Source organism: Quercus suber, unplaced genomic scaffold (assembly GCF_002906115.3).
Source record: "Quercus suber isolate HL8 unplaced genomic scaffold, Cork oak 2.0 scaffold_106, whole genome shotgun sequence".
NCBI lineage: Eukaryota > Viridiplantae > Streptophyta > Magnoliopsida > Fagales > Fagaceae > Quercus > Quercus suber.
In genome coordinates, this window is record NW_027069571.1 from 457,126 (window position 1) to 475,411 (window position 18,286).

The 18,286-nt window shown below is 35.1% G+C and overlaps 1 protein-coding gene, 1 non-coding gene and 2 pseudogenes across 2 annotated transcripts; 2 read left to right on the forward strand and 2 right to left on the reverse strand.

Annotated features, from left to right (window-relative positions):
* Positions 1-3,292: 3,292 nt before the first annotated feature.
* On the reverse strand, positions 3,293-8,127 carry LOC112014180 (IQ domain-containing protein IQM6-like; annotated as a pseudogene).
* Positions 8,128-10,842: 2,715 nt separating this feature from the next.
* On the reverse strand, positions 10,843-11,939 carry LOC136060993 (uncharacterized). The gene is made up of 2 exons (XM_065775181.1): positions 11,386-11,939; positions 10,843-11,136 (listed from the first exon to the last, which is right to left on the reverse strand). The coding sequence occupies exons 1-2, from the start codon at positions 11,836-11,838 to the stop codon at positions 11,020-11,022; spliced, it is 570 nt and encodes a 189-aa protein (XP_065631253.1). The 5' UTR covers positions 11,839-11,939; the 3' UTR covers positions 10,843-11,019.
* Positions 11,940-14,163: 2,224 nt separating this feature from the next.
* Positions 14,164-15,576, forward strand: LOC136068260 (cell division cycle 20.2, cofactor of APC complex-like; annotated as a pseudogene).
* A 1,713-nt stretch (positions 15,577-17,289) lies between these two features.
* On the forward strand, positions 17,290-17,362 carry TRNAA-UGC (transfer RNA alanine (anticodon UGC)). The gene has a single exon. It is a non-coding gene; the product is annotated as a tRNA-Ala (tRNA).
* The last annotated feature ends 924 nt before the right edge of the window (positions 17,363-18,286 follow it).

Below are 18,286 nucleotides of genomic sequence, written 5' to 3' on the forward strand. Positions count from 1 at the left end.
CAAAAATCAAGATACGCATAATCTATCCCAGCTCTGGTACTCTAAAGTTGTGAAAATTCTCTAACTTCAGAGGGTATTTGGCCGGTACCACACCCGTACTCTCTATGAGGTCTTCTTCTTCTTTGTTGCGCAGGTTTTGCCCAGAGCACATGAGGACTTTGTAGCTTATTGACGATTTTTGGCATCATCAATTAAGTTAGTTTTAAATGGGGTACATGTTTCACGAGTTCTAATTAGCTAAACTGGTAAAATCTTTGATAGTTAAACAAAACATCTAGGATTCAATTCCCACTTACACTAAAATAGATTGGTATCTTGGTCTAATAATAAAGAGCAATTATATATTTGATGATTATATATATATATATATATGGTTCCGCTGCACAAGCCTATTCAGGTTATCATGCCAAAAATTGGTGAAGTTTCCAACATTTCTGATGGCCCAACAAAGAACCTTGCAAAAATAAGGCCAACCCTTTTTTGTGGCAGTTCAAGTTTACGGAATCCTTGCAACTGATTTTCACATCTGAGGCCCAACTAATTTTCTGTCCAACAAACATTTTCATTCAGTAGAAAAAGCCCAACACCCCACAAAAAAATAAAATATAAAATAAAATAAAATCACCGCTATGCCCTGGATATTACGAAAATTTGTTGGACACGAACTGTGACAATTTGTTGGTCCTGGCATTTTTCTTTTACATTATCAGCCCTTCCCTATTTTCTTTTCAATTTTCCCAAAATCATGTGCTATAAATGTTCCTCACTTTTCTTTTTTAATTAATTAAAATGGTAATTTAATATCTATAAAAAGGAAAGGGATAGAATAATTTTAAAGATATGCATAATTGGACATACAATTTCATGACCTATTGATTTGTGCGATTTTGGTTATGTAGTAGATTATTTTCTATATATATAGACAATAGGTTCATAACTTTTTGTCAATCACTCATAATCATAAAAAGTAATAAGTTGTGAAATTGAGCATGAGAATCATTGCATCCATAATATTGTTGAAAAAAAAAAAAAAGGGAAAAGAGGATACATTAAAGGGTACGGTTATTGAGTGTCATTGTAATAAAAAGAGTTTTTTTTTTTTTTTTTTTTTTTTACTTGAGTGTCATTGTAATAAAAAGAGTTTTTTTTTTTTTTTTTTTTTTTGACATAAAAGATAGAGTAGCAAAAAGAGTTATTTTGGAATATTCCTTGCATTTCCTAGTTTGAGAGTTCTACCTATAGGCATTTTAAACCCCAAATTTAACAAATAAATAATAATTTTTTTTTATCAAATTAAAAATAGTGGCAAAAAAAATAAAAATACATGGCTTGTTTCTTGTGAGATGTGCTCTAAATCCTAAGTACGAACTCGTTGCTTTCTATATATGAGAACTTTAGAGTGTTAAATTCATTGTCCCACACACAAGCTCAAAAACTCATTATGCATAACAATATTAAATTCAAATAATGTTAATTAGCAATGGAATGTGAAAACATTTTAATTATACATGGTGTATGAAATTTATTTATACATTAGAACAAATTTGCATTTCCATCTTTTTCATTATTTTGTATGGTTCAATATTTAGCACATTATTGTTCTTTAAAAAAGGTATCTTAAACATAATTTTGGAGCTTAAAGGCAAAGAGAATTAATATATCTAACTATTTCATCAAGTAAAAAAAAAACAAAATCGCGTACTAAATTCCACTAATGGTTAAAAATAATGTCTATAAAGTTGTCCCATAGCTGGGAATGTATCTCACATGGTAGAGCACTCGTTTTGCATGCGAGAGGTACGGGATTCGATACCATACCCCCACATCTCCATCTTTCTTCTCTTTTCTATTTTTGTGTGAAACCAATTTAAATGACTACTACACACACGCATGACCATTCTTCACATGGAAAGAACTTGTGGCTTCTTCTCTCAATCTCATGGAGGGATTTAAATCTATTCATTGTGTTTTGCCCTTTCAAATATATGCTAATGATTCTAGAGATCGAGTTTGGTAACTTCTTTTATCCAATTTTGTTATGTGGAAATATCATATGTAAGAGTGTAGTTGTTGTTTGAGGCAGTATTACTTGCCCCGGAGCAATGGAAAATCTGCCTGCAGTTTGTCTCTTTACAGTTTACACTTTACACAAAGAAAATGGAATAGGAACCTTTGAGCTGAAGAGGGAAAAGCCCCAGGGCGAGGCATTAGCGCTTCTTGATTTTGGGGAAAAGTTGGCTTGCTCTAGATAGTCTCTTAGACCTATGTTCTAAATTATTTAAGTTTCACGAGGTTTTGGTTCTGCTTTTATGTTTCATTTTCCCTCTGTCGATCAAATTCTGAGCCATGTACACCCTAGGGAAAACATGTTAGGAATTTAACCTAATTCCTGAACATGTGAGAGACCGAAAAAGGGAAAGAAATTATTCAAAGAGAAAACAATCACATGACACAAGATGTGGTTTGATAACTTGTCTACATTCACAGCATTGCTGCATTTTTTGTAAGAGTGGCCGGCCATATAGTGAACCCTAATCTAAAACTACACGTAAATATTATATACCCCAAAACAACCGGGCCAAAAATGGAGTCAAATTTTTTATGGACTAATGCCTCATAAAATTTGTTATTTGAAATTGTGATACTTATAGGCCAGGTCGGGTCACAAACCATATCAAACACAGATTAGACTCCACATAACCTAACACAAGAAGTTCCCTTTGTGTATAATGGAGGCAGTAAGATAATGATGGGCCAGTGTTTAGAATTTCGATAGAGTTCAGATGTGCATTATATCTTGTGGGTATAAATGCACTTGAATATGCTGTCATTTTCCTATTCCTAAGCAACTGGCAATCAACTTCGGCGAATTTTTTCAAATGTTTCTCTATAAACACTTTCTTATTTTATTACCCAATAGAAAAGAAAATACACTTGGATATCTTAACAACGATTTTGGCTTTATGATTTCAATATAGGACCTACATACATCATAATTTATGTTTTTTTTTTTTTTATGAGTGCATACATCATAAAGAATTAAAATGGGTATCTTCCCTTCTAAGCTTGAAGGGCAGCACATCCTGCAGAACCTCTTCACTTCTCATTCCATTCCCACCATAATCTACAAAAACTATGGAAAACAATGGCATTGAAAAGAATGCAAAAGAATCCCTATATCCTCTTCTTTTTTCTTTTTTTAATAAGTACTATATCCTCTTCTCTACCCCAGTATTATATAATAAAATCCATTATGGATTGTGATTTCATCTATATTTATATTTAGTGATATCTATAAAGTTGATTGAGACAGTGTTTCTTGTTCTGGAGCAAGGGAACTTCTGCCTGCAGTTGTCTCTCTAGACAAAGAAAATGGAGTAGTATCCATTGCGCTGAAGCGAGAAAAGCTCCAGGGTGATGCATTAGCACTTCTTGATTTTGGGGACAAGTTGGATTGCTCCAGAACCCAGGACTGAAGCTCAGAAGGATAGTCTCTCATGCAAACAATTCGTGGCCCCGCACCAGTTGTCTATTTACTGGATAATTGTTTAGCCCACTGATATGACTTCATTCCTTTATGTGAATCTACCCTTTGCAGGATTTTTTTTTCTTTTGGAAATGGCTGCTCATCATTTTCTTCTTTATATCCATCAAATAAGTTCATTTTTGGAACCATGAAATCTTCCTCAGATGCAAGCGATTCTTCTGCTGTTTCATATCCATTTGCTGAAGACAAATTTGGAGGGTCAGTGTGGCAACTTGGTCTAATTTTTACCCTCTTAAAACTGTCAAATTCATCATGTTGGTTTGGTATTTTAAGTCTGGTCATTTTTGGGTATAATTCTCCTAACAATCTTGGCATGGATGGTGTGGGATGTTCTGCAGCATTAGGGGTTGATTGGTAACGTTGTTCTAGTAACATTTGTATTTTTAAAAAATACATGTGGGTGAAAAAGTGTGTGGAAATGTGTATAATGTTGTCTAAAAACTGAAAACATGTTATTAAACTCCTCTACCAAATGGCCCCTTAGAATCCTGGTCTCTGGAATCAGTGCACTCTTGAGCTGACAAATTTTCACTCGCTAATTCAGTATCCTGAGATAAAACTGCTTCTGTTGGATTGCTCCAAAGGCAAATGTCGCTGCCATTTTTATTAAGGGCTTCTTCTTGTACTTCTTCACCTGGGCATTTCTGTTGCATAAAAAGAGTGGTGCATTAGTGACTTGCCTTCATGGTGAATCAATCCGATATGAACAAAGGCAAATAAAGTCCATGTGTGCAATGACAAAGCAGAAGGTTTTTGGCTAGACATAAAACTGCATATCTTCCATGATATGTCAATTGTCATCACTATTTTCATTTCCAATATTTGCAGAAAGATGGATTTATATCTGTTGTGGCCAGCCACAAAAATGAGATTGTACAGGGTGAACTTTAAAAAACTATGAGAACAAAGTTTGCATGCTCTACCTTTACATTAGTGAGATCTACGTTGTGTTCCTTAAGGAACGACATGAGTTGCCGAAAATTTTCTTCTGTCGGTCGATAATGCCCACTGTGAGGCGAAACTGTCTAATTGAGTTGACAGAAATCGTGTTAGTACATCAAAAAAATTTCATATGAAGTAAAAGAAACCAATTAATAAAGCCATTTCTTAAAATCCCCAAATTTTCTCTTTTATACCTTCAAGATGCCATCTTCCGCTACTAATCTTCCAACAGACAATGTGGCTCCACCTGCCAAGAAACTTGAATGTTGAAATGTGCCCTTGTTCTTCAGCCCAACGTATAAGGTCTTGGATGTACTAAGGACAAAGATCCACTTAGCATCTTTGGGTCCTCCTTCTGTATGAAGGTCTTCACCACTCTGCTTGTAGACAAGTTTCCCATCTTGCACCACAACTTCATAAGCCTTCCTTTCTGCCTGCAAAATGAAGCATTTATCAGTAATACAAATTCTAACTCTACTTTCTAGGGACCATAAGGGGACATGAGGCTCACCGGACCAAAATATTTAATGCATTGCTGCCGAAGCTTCGAAGGAGGACATCTCTCATGATTGACTTCTTTTCCTTCTCCCACGTTGAGCCTGTTATTTTCAAAATTCAAATGTCAAGGCTGAAAATAAATCTCATTGGAAAGCAAAAGTCAATCTGAAGGATTTGCTTTCGGTAAGAATTAATCCTACCAGTAGAAGAAGGGCTGTTTACTCTCACAGTGGAGCCATTTCACATAATAAAATTGAAGATTATGACCATAGCGATGGCGGGGCTGTTTAGGAGATTAACAAATTTGAAAACAGGCCACAAATAAAACTAGTAGTTTTGTCCAAAGATTTACTTTAAGCATGAGACTTACTGCCTCAAGCCAATGTTGTAAAGCAGGTTTCTTAGCATTTCCAACCTTACATAAGCCTTTTCCCACCTGCCAAAAAAAATCAGCAGTTTAGAACCATATATAACTGATCAATATTTTTTAACCATGCACCAAATTGTTTAAAACTTACCTTAGCAGCTCTAGTTCTTGCTCTTGACCAGCGTGAAACAGCTATCTCTGGTTTACCGATGTCAAAGAATGATATAGAGCTTCGCTTCAGTTCTGCAAAATCTAGCAATTTCCACCTATAAAGTGAATTGCAAGAAGCTTTTATATTGTTTGGACAGATGGAAACAACACCATTTCATTTTGTTTTAGTTAACATTTGAAATGGAAGGGGTTAGTTCACTTTTATAAAATCATTCTTGTAAAGAAAGATTACACAGCATGCATGAGTGTAAAGGAATGCGCATAAAAACTTATACAAAGCAGCTTTGTTCCACAAGAACTGCACAATCTGCCAGCCGCCTCTTTGTTCGGAAACTCTTGTACACTTTCTGCAAATTCAATGCAGCCTTGTTTCTATTGTTCTTTGGCTCCAACAATGGTGACTGGTGATTTTTCTCAGATATGTTATCTGATTTTGCCAATTGGTCATCAACATCTCTAGTCTTAGAGCTCACACATCTTCCAAACACATCATTTTCCATTTCTGCAGTAGGAGTTTTGAATGAGAACACAGTCTCTAACTCCCTCCCTTTAAAGCTAAGCGATCCTTCCAATATCATCTTTCTTGAACCATATGATTTCAACTTAGTGGAATCTGAATCGCGGATGTTGAAACCGACTGATCGCAATATGTTCCTCACTACTGAACTAACTGATCTTACAAGTATAGCTTCATAGCTACTAAACAAATCATCAAGGTCGGCAAGTGGGCTAGAAAAGGCTATTAAGAATTTGAAGGGAAGCATGGAAGAATATGTTTATTTAATACTATGAATGCCTTATAATTAGAGAAAGTTATGCCATTTCATTACGTTAATTCAGAATTACAATATAACAGTCTCCACTTGAAAAACTAAATTTAGACCCGTACGTGATTAACACTGCAGAATTATCAGATATAAAGGACAAACACATCGGTTAAACCAACCCACACATTATATTCTACCACAGTCATGATAAACCAAATCAGTTAAAGAAATAAATAATAACGAAGTAGAAAACCAAAGGAGAACCTCTTCAATGGAAAACTACTCCGAGGACATAAACAAAGCCATAGAAAATTCACTATTAAAGGAACAATTACAAATAGTCACAACTCAAAACTTTTGTACCCTAGACCCTCTTTGCAGCCTCAGCAAAAGCTCCACTTGCTTTCCTACAGCAGTATACCTCTGGAATCCTTCTATAGTGATTTCCCCCACAAATTCCTCGTCCGCATAAATCAAAACCCTCTAGCACTCCAAGGAACCTCCCTGGAAGTTTGGAACAGTGAACTTCACTGGAAAGTTAGCTATGTGGTTTCAATCTTTCAAACACTCTTTTCGAATCAAAAGATGATTGGGCAAATAAAATATATTTTTCCATGAAGGACAAGGCATGGATTCTTGATGATCTTGATTACAACATGGGGATGCAAAAGCAAGGGAAAAGATCCTGAACAAAATAAATCAAAAGAGAGAGGACATATCTTTTTTGGCTCAAGTGGGCTCTCTTTGTGGTTCAAAGAAGCAAGAACAAATGGCTGAATGCTTTCTAGACTTATTGGCTGGGCAAGTCATGCATGTAAGATTGTGCACGGTTTGCTCTGCACGCTGAAGAAAATATGTAGCAGTATTTGACATGCTCGCTTGAGCGGCCTTATATTCTCGCTTGAGTGGGCTTATGCTCTCACTTCCTTCAAACATTTTTAAAAGGGATAATTACAGTAAACCCACCTGAGGTATGGCCCGTTTTCACTTTGTTTACCCGTGGTTCAAAACTTATCACTTTGCCCACCTGAACTTCAATCCGTTACCCATCCGTTACTCACCTCACCCTTAGACGTTAGAAAAACACCATTTTACTAAAAATCAGACATAACACGGATCAAAAATAGAAACCATTGAATCTTTTCCTCATGAACACAAGAACACAATATTTGTAAATATATTTCAAAATTTTCAGTTACACATCCAAAACCAATTAAATCCTCTGAATCCAGACCAAAAATCCCTCTCATATAAGACCACCTCTGCCATCTTCTGATACATATAAGAGAAGCAAAAAACAAAGACCCCAAGAACAAAAGGTCACTGAATTGAGAGTTCAAATTTACTTTGAATTTCCATTATTGAATCAGAAAAATTTTCAACTCCCACTCTCAAATAGCATCCCGATGCAATTCTTTATAGATTGCGTGCATTTTTTAGGTAATTTCATACCTCTGTTGCGCACGGGTTTTCAATTCGTTCCACAAGGCTTTAAACCCGATAAGAACAAAAACAAACTTGTGCAGAAGGAAGATAAAGCAGATAACACCAAAAAGAAGTACGGCAATCAAAACAAGATACCATGGCACCAACATAGCTACCATTAGTATGAAACCCAACGCAGTACAAATAAATCCAATATCTGCGAAAATCTTGGCAGCCTTTGAATCTTCAGGTTTATTTGAACTAAGCAATATGCTAGTTAAGCCACAAAGGCAAGCCACCAACTGATCAATTAACAAAACAACCAGCAGAGCCTTAGAAGAGGAAGATGGAGTGGTTAGATGGAAGCCAATGAGAGCAGCAGTTGTCTGGGCAGTGAGCATAAGGGACATCTCAGTTATCTTAGAACTTTTGAAAGCGGGTTCCGTGTTCGTTTCTCTTCCTCCACTTTCGGGGTCGCCCCCACCCTGTCCCTGCCTCTGTCTCCTCCGTCGTTCCTGCCTCTATTTTCCCCGCTTCCACCAACTCCACTGCCATGTCCGCTACCAATGGTTAGATGGTTTTATTTGATTTTGGCTTGCTAGTGGTTTGAAAAATGAAAGGGATTTTTGGTCTGGATTCAGAGGATTTAATTGGTTTTGGATGTGTAACTAAAAATTTTGAAATATATTTACAAATGTTGTGTTGTTGTGTTCATAAGGAAAAGATTCAATGGTTCCTGTTTTTGATCTGTGTTATGTCTGATTTTTAGTAAAATGGTGTTTTTCTAACGTTTGAGGGTGAGGTGGGTAACGGATGGCTAACGAATTGAAGTTCAGGTGGGTAAAGTGATAAGTTTTGAACCACGGGTAGGCAAAGTGAAAACGGATCATACCCCAGGTGGGTTTATGTAATTATTCCTTTTTAAAATTATAGCTTATTGGCAAAAAAAAAAAAAATACAACCACAATATCAGCCAACCAAAACAAAAGCCAATTCGTAAAGCAAGTGATTTCCAAGTTATAAAAAGCTGAGTTCCAAATTCCACACCTTGACAAAAAAGGAATATTAATCTCTCCAAACAGAACCCACATAAACCCCCATTAGGACATAATTTTGACATCTGTAAACAAGCCAAACAAACTGATTGGGTATAAACAATCCCACAAAGCCAAAGAAGAAACCAAGTATCTAAACTTAACATGAAGAGCTAAAAATGCTCCATCACAACAGAAAGCACAATCAATAATATTATATATTAAAAAAAAAAAATCAAATATTGGGGAACCTTGGACTTGGATTGAATTTCTCCTCCACACACAGTACCAAATTGGCATCTGAAACCACATTGCCCGTTGCTATTACCAAATTGACATACTTCACCATCACCACCAAACAATAATTTTGAAACCCATCATCCCCCATTCCCGCCAACACCAACCCTACATTCTGTTTTCGCCTCTCTCTCTCTCTCTCTCTCTCTCTCTCTCTCTCTCTCTCTCTCTCTCTCTCTCTCTCTCTCTCTCTCTCTCTCTCTCTCGTGTATTGTAATTGAAGTAAAAATAAATAAAATTAATATTTGTATTAAAAAAAGATCTGGTTAATACACATTAAACTTTCCATTTTTGAAAACTTTTTTTTTTTAGAATTGCAAATGCTGTCAATACTTTTTCAATTTTCAAAAAAAAAAAATTCAAAAATAAAAATTAACAGGGCACACATTAGTAAAATCCTAAAAAAAAAAAAAAAAAAAGGTGTGGGGACGCAGGAGTAATAAATGTAAAAGTGAGGGTAAAATGGGGAGTAAGAAAAAAAAATTCAGGGATTGGATCTTTTGAATCATAAAACCTTCATTCTCAGACTTAGAGAAAGACTTTTCTTGAATTGCTTTCCATTCTCCTTTACAATAAGAAACCACATCTCCCATGAAAGATAAAAAGAATAAAAAAAGGTTCTCACGTGTGAGAAATAAATACATTCAAATAAAAAGGAAAAGAGTTCACTCCGACTCAGAGTCGGATAGACTTGCATTCAATACTAACAAATGATATACATTCAAACGTAACAAATTAAAATTGTAAAATTATCATCTTTCATTACTTCATGAACTAAGTAGTAAGTACAAAGAATTCAAAAATCATATACAAAAAGAATCATCATCAACATGTAGATCTTCAATGACGGTGATGGAACTTGGATTTCTTGGAAGGATTAATCTCTGGCTCAGGCTTAGGGATGTCTCTCAAATCCACCAATTGAATCTTTCTTTTGGCCTTTTGAACTTGTTGGTATCCAAGTTGTAGCTTTCTTTTTGACGCTTCAAGTTGCAACTCCAATGATTTCCTCTTCTCCTCTTCCTCCTTTTCCGCTTTCCTTTTCCGCCATGCAGCCAAATTAATCTTGACCACAATCCTCTCTTTCTTTTCACCATTCTCGGCACTATTACTGGCAGCAGAAGACAACGTTGAGATCGCTTCCGTCTCGTTGCCGGCACTATTACTGGCACCAGAAGACAACGTTGAGATCACTTCCTTCTTGTCGCCATCATCTTGCTGCTTTGAAGGAAACCCAGAAGCAGAAGCAGAAGCAGAAGAGAGAGTCCTCTTCAAACCCATACGAGGGTTAGCATCTAAACCCATAGCCACACGAGTTCTTGCATCTAACCCATAGCCATGACTACTGAAATCTTCAAGAAAGAGTATTTTTTTTGGTACTGAGATCTTCAAGAGAAAGTATTTTTGCGTTTAGTTTTTTCTTTCCTAAGTGGGATATATATATATATATATATATACACATCACTCTTCGACTCACACACGGAGACGGAGAGACTCTCACTCTCTGTTTTGTGATCACCGACTCAGAGGAATACTTTCATCCCACGCAACCCCAACTAGCCGTTACTATTTCAATCTCTTTATTTAGTTTCCATTCTCCTCTCCAACTACAAGAATTTAATTTAATTTCATTCGAGCATAGAAAAGGATTTCTTCTATACACAGTAAAACTCTAGTAAAATTAAATTCTTTCAATAATTTACACGGCGAAAGGCATCTATGACATTGTCACGTATATTGGTGCCAAACTGCCACCCTATCCTCCACCATAAAAAGATTAAATTGAGCAATTGATTTCATAATAGGAATAAAAAGGCCTTGAAATATTATGCATTACAAGAATTAATAAAAGTTTTACACTTTTTGAATAACATGATAGTATTGTACGGTGTACCTGCTTGCTGCAAGGGCAATACAGATTTGAATGAATTGACTAAAAAGAAAAACAGAGAGAAATTTCCAATTGAATAATCATCTTGAAGTATTCCCATCTCTCAAATTGTTGGAGAGCTTCACATGGGCCGTGGGATCTTTCTTCTTCTTTTTCTTGAAATGTTTAGAGGCAGCTTTCAACGCCTTAGTCCAAGCCTGTAATGAACAGTGTAAAATATAATAAGAAAAAAGCTTTTTTGATTTTTTGATTTTTTTTAAATCAGATGATGAACCAAAAGTAAATTGCACTCAATAGAGACAAAGTTTTCCTACAATTTTTTTTCTCTCTCAAAAGGGCTTATTAATTTCAGGTTAACTATCTCAAAATTTCGGATTAAAAAAAATATAGAAATAAAGAAAATAAAATAATAGAAATTCTCTAGAAAGAAATAGGAATAGAAATACCTTTGTGGTGTGTGGGAAACAAGTAAAAGTGGGCTTTAGAGGAGTTGGGGAGAACTCAGATGCCTTGGTTTTGTTCTTGTGCATGTGCTTCATCTTCAGAACATTAAGATTAAGATTGATGTTGAGCTTCTTCTTGATGTTGTAAGTGACTTTCTTCAACTTGGTTTTGTTGCTCAACACCATAGCACCACCACCAGATGAGATCTTTCTATTTGTGGGTGTCATGAAATCCAAATCTTCAAAATCAGAATCCAAGTCCATGGCACTGTAAGCCCGAGGGACCAAAGGGGACCATATTGAGCTCTGCGTGTAGTCGAAGTCGAAAGCCGATGACTTGTCAGGGAATTTGCAGAGAAGCTCGTTTGACATCAATGGTTCTAAGTAGTACACCACTTTTGTAGTGCCCATAACAAGCCTCTCTGTCTCTTCTTCTTCTTCTTTGGACATAGACATATCTAAGAGAGATCTTGTTCTGAATCTTCTATATAAGATACTCTCTACATAAACTGTTGTGATCTTTTTTGCCTTTTTTTTTTTTTTTTTTGCTTTCTGTTTCCTTTGTGGGGTTTGGACCGTTTGGGACTTGTGTTTAAAGTAAACGTGGGGAAGAAAGAACGAAAAGATGTTTTGGAAAGTTACCGTTACATTTTCAATTTTAAATGTGATGTGCCTGCTTTGTCCCTCGTTTCTTAACCTTTTTCTCGATTTTGCCCTCCATTTTGGCCTTTTTCTTATTTTGGTCCATGGAGTGAGTGACATAGGTGTGCCATACCCACAATAAAAAGAATAAAATAAAAAATAAAGCATTTACAATGATTTGCTGCTTGTGAATTTATATTAAATACTTAACCAAAAAAAAACAATTTATATTAAATAATACTTGAAATATGTGATGAACTCATGAAAGTCTAATTTCCTAAATAAATAATCTAAATTAAAAAAAATAAAACATTTACAATGATTGGGTGATAGATGATGTTGTCCTTCACTCACTCCTATTTGGACTCTCTATGAGGCATAGGGTGACTAACTCGAGCCCCATATTCAAGGGATAGTAAAATTCCAATTTTACCTCAAGAGAGGTCTTACAAATATCTTGACACAATTTTAGGAAGATATATGAAAGCATAAGCTTATAGGCAAAGTTTCAATAATTTGTTAAAATTTAAAAGTTTTTAAAATGACATCAGGCCTAACCAATAATAATAAGAAGGCCATGTGACCACATGACTTGATATATTAATAAGACCATTGATCACATGACCTGATATATCCATAAGGCGACTTGATTTGATATATCAATGTGATGTTAGGTGGAGATACTCACACTAAATGACAAAATTTGAAAAGTTGAATCAATTTCTTCTAATTTATTTACATCATTCACACTAAACAACAAAAGCTTGAAAAGTTGAATTCAACATTTAGTTTCCTTCTCGTTTATTTGATAGCACTCACATTGAGTGGACAAAACAATAAATTTTTTATATATATTATTAAAAAAATTAAAAATTTAAAAAAAAATTTAAAAAAATTTAAAAAAAAAAAAAAAAAAAAAAACCTAAAAAAAAAGAAGATAGAAAAACATAGATGAGATATCGGTTCGATACTGATCTACTAGCTAGAATTGCCTATTTTCACCGGTAAGTTTGTTATATAGAATGGTATTATTTGAATGTGTTTTGGTATTGGTGGACTGACTGGTAGGATAATTACTAATTGTATTTGATGATTTAGTACTTTTATTAACTTCCTTAATCAGACCTTCATGGCCAAATATAATTTATGGGTTTGATCTATGTTATTTGTTTGTTTATGTTTTTGGTAATTGCAAATGGCAACGGCTTTGTCTTTTTGGCCAACAACTCTATTTTTAAGAACCATCTAGTGGTTTGAAGCGACGGTGCGAATGGTAGTTTGGGAGGTTTGTGTGATGACAGTGTCTATGTCTTTTGGCTGAAATGGGTAGAGAATTGAAGTAGAGAAAAAGAGAGAAAATTATTATTAGAATTTAGTAGAGATAAAGATTAAAGCTAGTTTAGGTGTTTATATGTTAATATAACAAAAGTGGAGTTTTCTATGTTAATTTAGTTAAAATTGTGTGAATGCTTTAAACCAACAAATGTAATAAATCCCTTAATCACCTTCCTTCTCTTGTACCTTAATTTCCAAACCATTAAAGCCTCAATTCCTCTCTCTCATCCCAACTATTCCCTTTCCTACCCTTAATGGAATGTTCGAGTATTTGGCTATCATTTTAGTAAGTCTCACTAACAAAGAGGTGAGTATCAAGCTCAAAATCTTATTAGAAGTAGAACAAAGTAAGAGGTTTAAGATAATGAGGAAGGTTACTTCAAATAAATAGATGAATAAAAACAAAGTAAACGTGATCACACACAAATATTGAAACCTCATAGCAAAAACAAAGCTCTCAACCTTGGGTGGAAATTTATGCCTTCACCTTTGTCATCTCAATAAAGAAATAACTATCATTTCCGTTGTCTTCATCTTCATCTTCTCTCATGAGCTCATCTTCAACTTGATTCAAGCAATCATGGTGGGGAAAAATCAAACAATCGAAACCAAGCTTGAACGGCTTGATTATGGCAATCGTGAACTTGTCTCCCTCTAAACCGTCTTCTCAATCTATCAAAAACATCCTATCTTGTTTGGTTTTCTTTTGTTTGATTATGCAGATTTCCGAGATAAAATTAGATGCCCCAGACATAGTGGATGGTTACTATCTCAATTTACTGGATTGGGGGAGCAGCAATGTTCTTACAATTGCTCTTGGAAATACAGTTTATCCCTGGGATGGTTCAAATGGCTCTACTTCAGAACTTGTCACTATTGATGATGAAGATGGCCCTGTCACAAGTGTTAACTGTGCTCCTGATGGCCAGCACATTGCCATTGGCATGAACAATTCTGAAGTACAGTTGTGGGATTCAACAGCTAATCGACAGGTTCCTTGATTCTTCATTTACCCTCTTTATTATTTTAATTCTATTTTATAAATTTTTGCTAATACTTTTTGACTACTGTAAATGTTCTTTCTGGAGCTAAGAACTTTGAGAGGTGGCCATAGATTGAGAGTTGGATAACTGGCATGGAACAATCACATCCTTACCACTGGAGGAATGGATGGTCTGATCATTATCAATGATGTAAGAGTTAGATCACATATTGTCGAAACCTATAGAGGTCACGAGCAAGAGGTTTGCAGGCTTAAATGGTCACCCTCAGGCAGCAAATTGGCAAGTGGAGGCAATGATAATCGCCTATTCATATGGGACAGATCAATGGCATCTCACTTGAAGAGCACACATCTGCAGTGAAAGCTCTTGCTTGGTGTCCTTTCCAGAGCAATTTGCTAGCTTCTGGTGGAGGTGGAGATGATAGGTGCATAAAGTTTTGGAATACTCATACTGGTGCATGCTTGAATTTTGTGGACACTGGCTCTCAGGTGTGTGCTTTATTGTGGAACAAGAATAAGGGAGAGCTGCTTAGTTCTCACGGGTTTTCTCAGAACCAGCTTACTCTTTGGAAATACCCATCAATGGGGAAGATGGCAGAGTTCACTTGTCATGCTTCTAGAGTTCTTTTCATGGCTCAGGTATTATATGAACTCAACATGAAAATTTTTATCTATCTTCATGGATTGACATGTTTTCACCTTAATATAAACCTTTTGCAAGCCCAGATGGTTGCACAGTGGCAACTGCAGCAGCAGATGAAACACTTAAATTCTGGAATGTCTTTGGGCTCCCGCAAGTGGCAAAACCTGCTCCAAAAGCAAATCCTAAGCCCTTATCGCATGTAACTCGTATCAGATAGATGTAAAAGCTCTAAATTGTCTCTGCAAACTCTAATTGGATATTCCCTATGTGCAAAGCTGATAAGGGAGCAGCTGCAGCCGAGAGAATTGCAAGGCAAGGAGATGCTTCAACATCAGGTGATTCAGAGGACTCTCTGGAATCGACAGCTAATGTAATGTCTCTCTACAAACTCTGATTGGATATACGCCATGTGCACACATCAGTTATTTTGGCTGATAAGGGAGCAGGAGATGCAACAGATGACGCAAGGCCAGCTAGCCACGTAATACTAACCGGAATTCAATAATGCAGCTTGAGTATTAACTTATATAATTTCTTCCCCCATAAAACTATAAGGTCAATTCTGTTTTTAGTGTGTGATCTTAAGTTTGATTTCATTGTGCGGGAAGCATTGGCAAGGTTCTATCGATTCAATTGGAATCTCTTCTATGCTTTGTACATTATATATCCTTTCATCTATCAAATTAATCTTTATTTTTCCTGACCTCTTATTAGAAAAAGAGAGAGAGCTTTTGAAAATATCAGAGAATGCTTTTAGATAATGATATATTGTTGTGTGCATTATATGATAAAAAATTTCCTGTAACTAACTGCGTTGCTTGGCAAGCAAAAGTAACATATGTTGTAATCGACAATTCGACACTTTATAGAACTATATAATAATACTTTTGCTCTGAGGATAAGTGTTGGATTAATGCTTGTCAGTTTGCTGGTAAAAGACTACTGCTATAACACTACTCTCTGAGAATATAACAAGTATTACCACCCCACATGCCAATGTGGAAAATTAGGTCATCAGCAACAACAACAGCAACAAAGCCTTACCTTAGCCCCCAAATGCTCACCCAAAAAAAAAAAAAAAATTAAAAGAGTTCTATCATCTATGTTAAGTGTAAAATGAGAACACTGTTCGTGTTATGAAGTGGGAGTTTCCCAAATTGGCACTAAAACAAAATGGAGTAGTAACATAAAGTAATTGAATTGGGGTTACTTCATTGAAAGACGCTACGAGATTGGTTGATCAGATATTATGAAACTTAAGTAACTTGAAGGTGGAGGGTGCCACATACTTGTTACCATTCTTTTATGAGTAATGATAGTCATGTACTTCTTATTACACACTTTCACATGACTAAAGTTATGTTTTTAAAACACGATTTTACCATTTTAATTGAAATCTTGTTTTACTTTTACACTCTATTTGGGAGGAGGGAGAAGAATGAAAAAGATTGCAATGAAAAGAATTATTTTGGAATATTCTTTGCATTTCTTTGCTTGAGAGTTCTACCTATAGGCATTTTAAACCCCAAATTTAACAAATAAATAATAATTTTTTTATCAAATTAAAAATAGGGGGGGGGGGGGGGGGGACTACATGGCTTCTTTCTTGTGAGATGCTCTAAGTCCTAAGTCCTAACTTACTGCTTTCTATATATGAGAACTTTATTAAATTCACTATGTCCCACACACAAGCTCAAAAACTCATTATGCATAACAATATTAAATTCAAATAATGTTACTTAGCAATGGAATGTGAAAACATTTTAATTGTACATGGTGTATGAAATTTATTTATACATTAGAACAAATTTGCATTTCCATCTTTGCCATTATTTTGTATGGTTCAATGTTTAGTACATAATTGCTCTTTAAAAAAAGTATCTTGAACATAATTTTGGAGCTTAAAGGCAAAGAGAATAGTGTTAATTATGTGAATTGTTTTTATATTTTTAAATGAGGGCGAATTTTTCTATATAATGCACGAAGAAAACTTGAAAATAATTGCATAGAACTTAATTTAACATTTGATTACTAAAATATTAACTAAATGGCTATCATTTTATCACACATGATTATAAATATCAAAATTTAAGTAAAAACATTCTTTTAGGACTTTTTTTTTTCATCTTAAAGTTCAAACATAATAACCAGTAATCAACTCACAAGAATTAATATATCTAATTATTTCATCAAGTAAAAAAATAATCAATGATTTCTTACCTACATACTCATACTAAATTCCACTAATGGTTATAAATTATGTCTACAAAGTTGTCCCATAGCTGGGGATGTAGCTCACATGGTAGAGCGCTCGCTTTGCATGCGAGAGGTACGGGGTTCGATACCCCGCATCTCCACCTTTCTTCCTTTTTTCTATTTTTGTGTGAAACCATTCTTCACATGGAAAGAGTTTGTGGCTTCTTCTCTTGATCTCATGGAGGGATTTAAATCTATTCATTATGTTTTCCCCTTTCAAATATATGCTAATGACTCTAGAGATCTAGTTTGGTAACTTCCTTTATCCACTTTTGTTATGTCGATTTTTGTTCAAGTTTTTGACAACATTTCCACCATAAATAATCTAACAAAAATGTGGAAAACAATGGCATAGAAAAGAATCCCTATATCCACTTTTCTACCAAGTATTATATAACAAAATTCAATAATGGATTGTAGTTTTATCCATATTTGCATTAATTGGCCCATATATATGAGTGTAGTTGATGTTTGAGGCAGTGTTACTTGCTCGAGAGGAGGGGAATCTCTGCCTGCAATTTGTCTCTTTACGATTTACACAAAGAAAATGGAGTAGGAACCTTTGAGTTGTTTTCCCCCATGGCGATGCATTAGCACTTCTAGATTTTGGGGACAAGTTGGCTTGCTCTAGAACCTAGACCTGAGGCTCAGGAGGATAGTTTCTTATACCTATGTTCTAAATTGTTTTAGTTTTACAGGGTTTTGGTTCCCTTTTTATTCCTTTTATTTTGTTTCTTTTTCCCTCTGTCGATCAAATTCTGAGCCATGTTACACCCTAGGAAATACATGTTAGGAATTTAACCTAATTCTTGAACTTGTGAGAGACGAAAAAGAGAAAGAAATTATTCAAAGAGAAAACAATGACATGACACAAGATGTGGTTTGATAATTTGCCTACGTTTACAAAATTGTTGCATTTTTTACAAGAGTGGCAGGCCATATAATGAACCCTAATCTAAAACTACAAATAAATATTATATACCCCAAAACAACCAGGCCAAACCCTAATCTCATAAAAGTTTTTA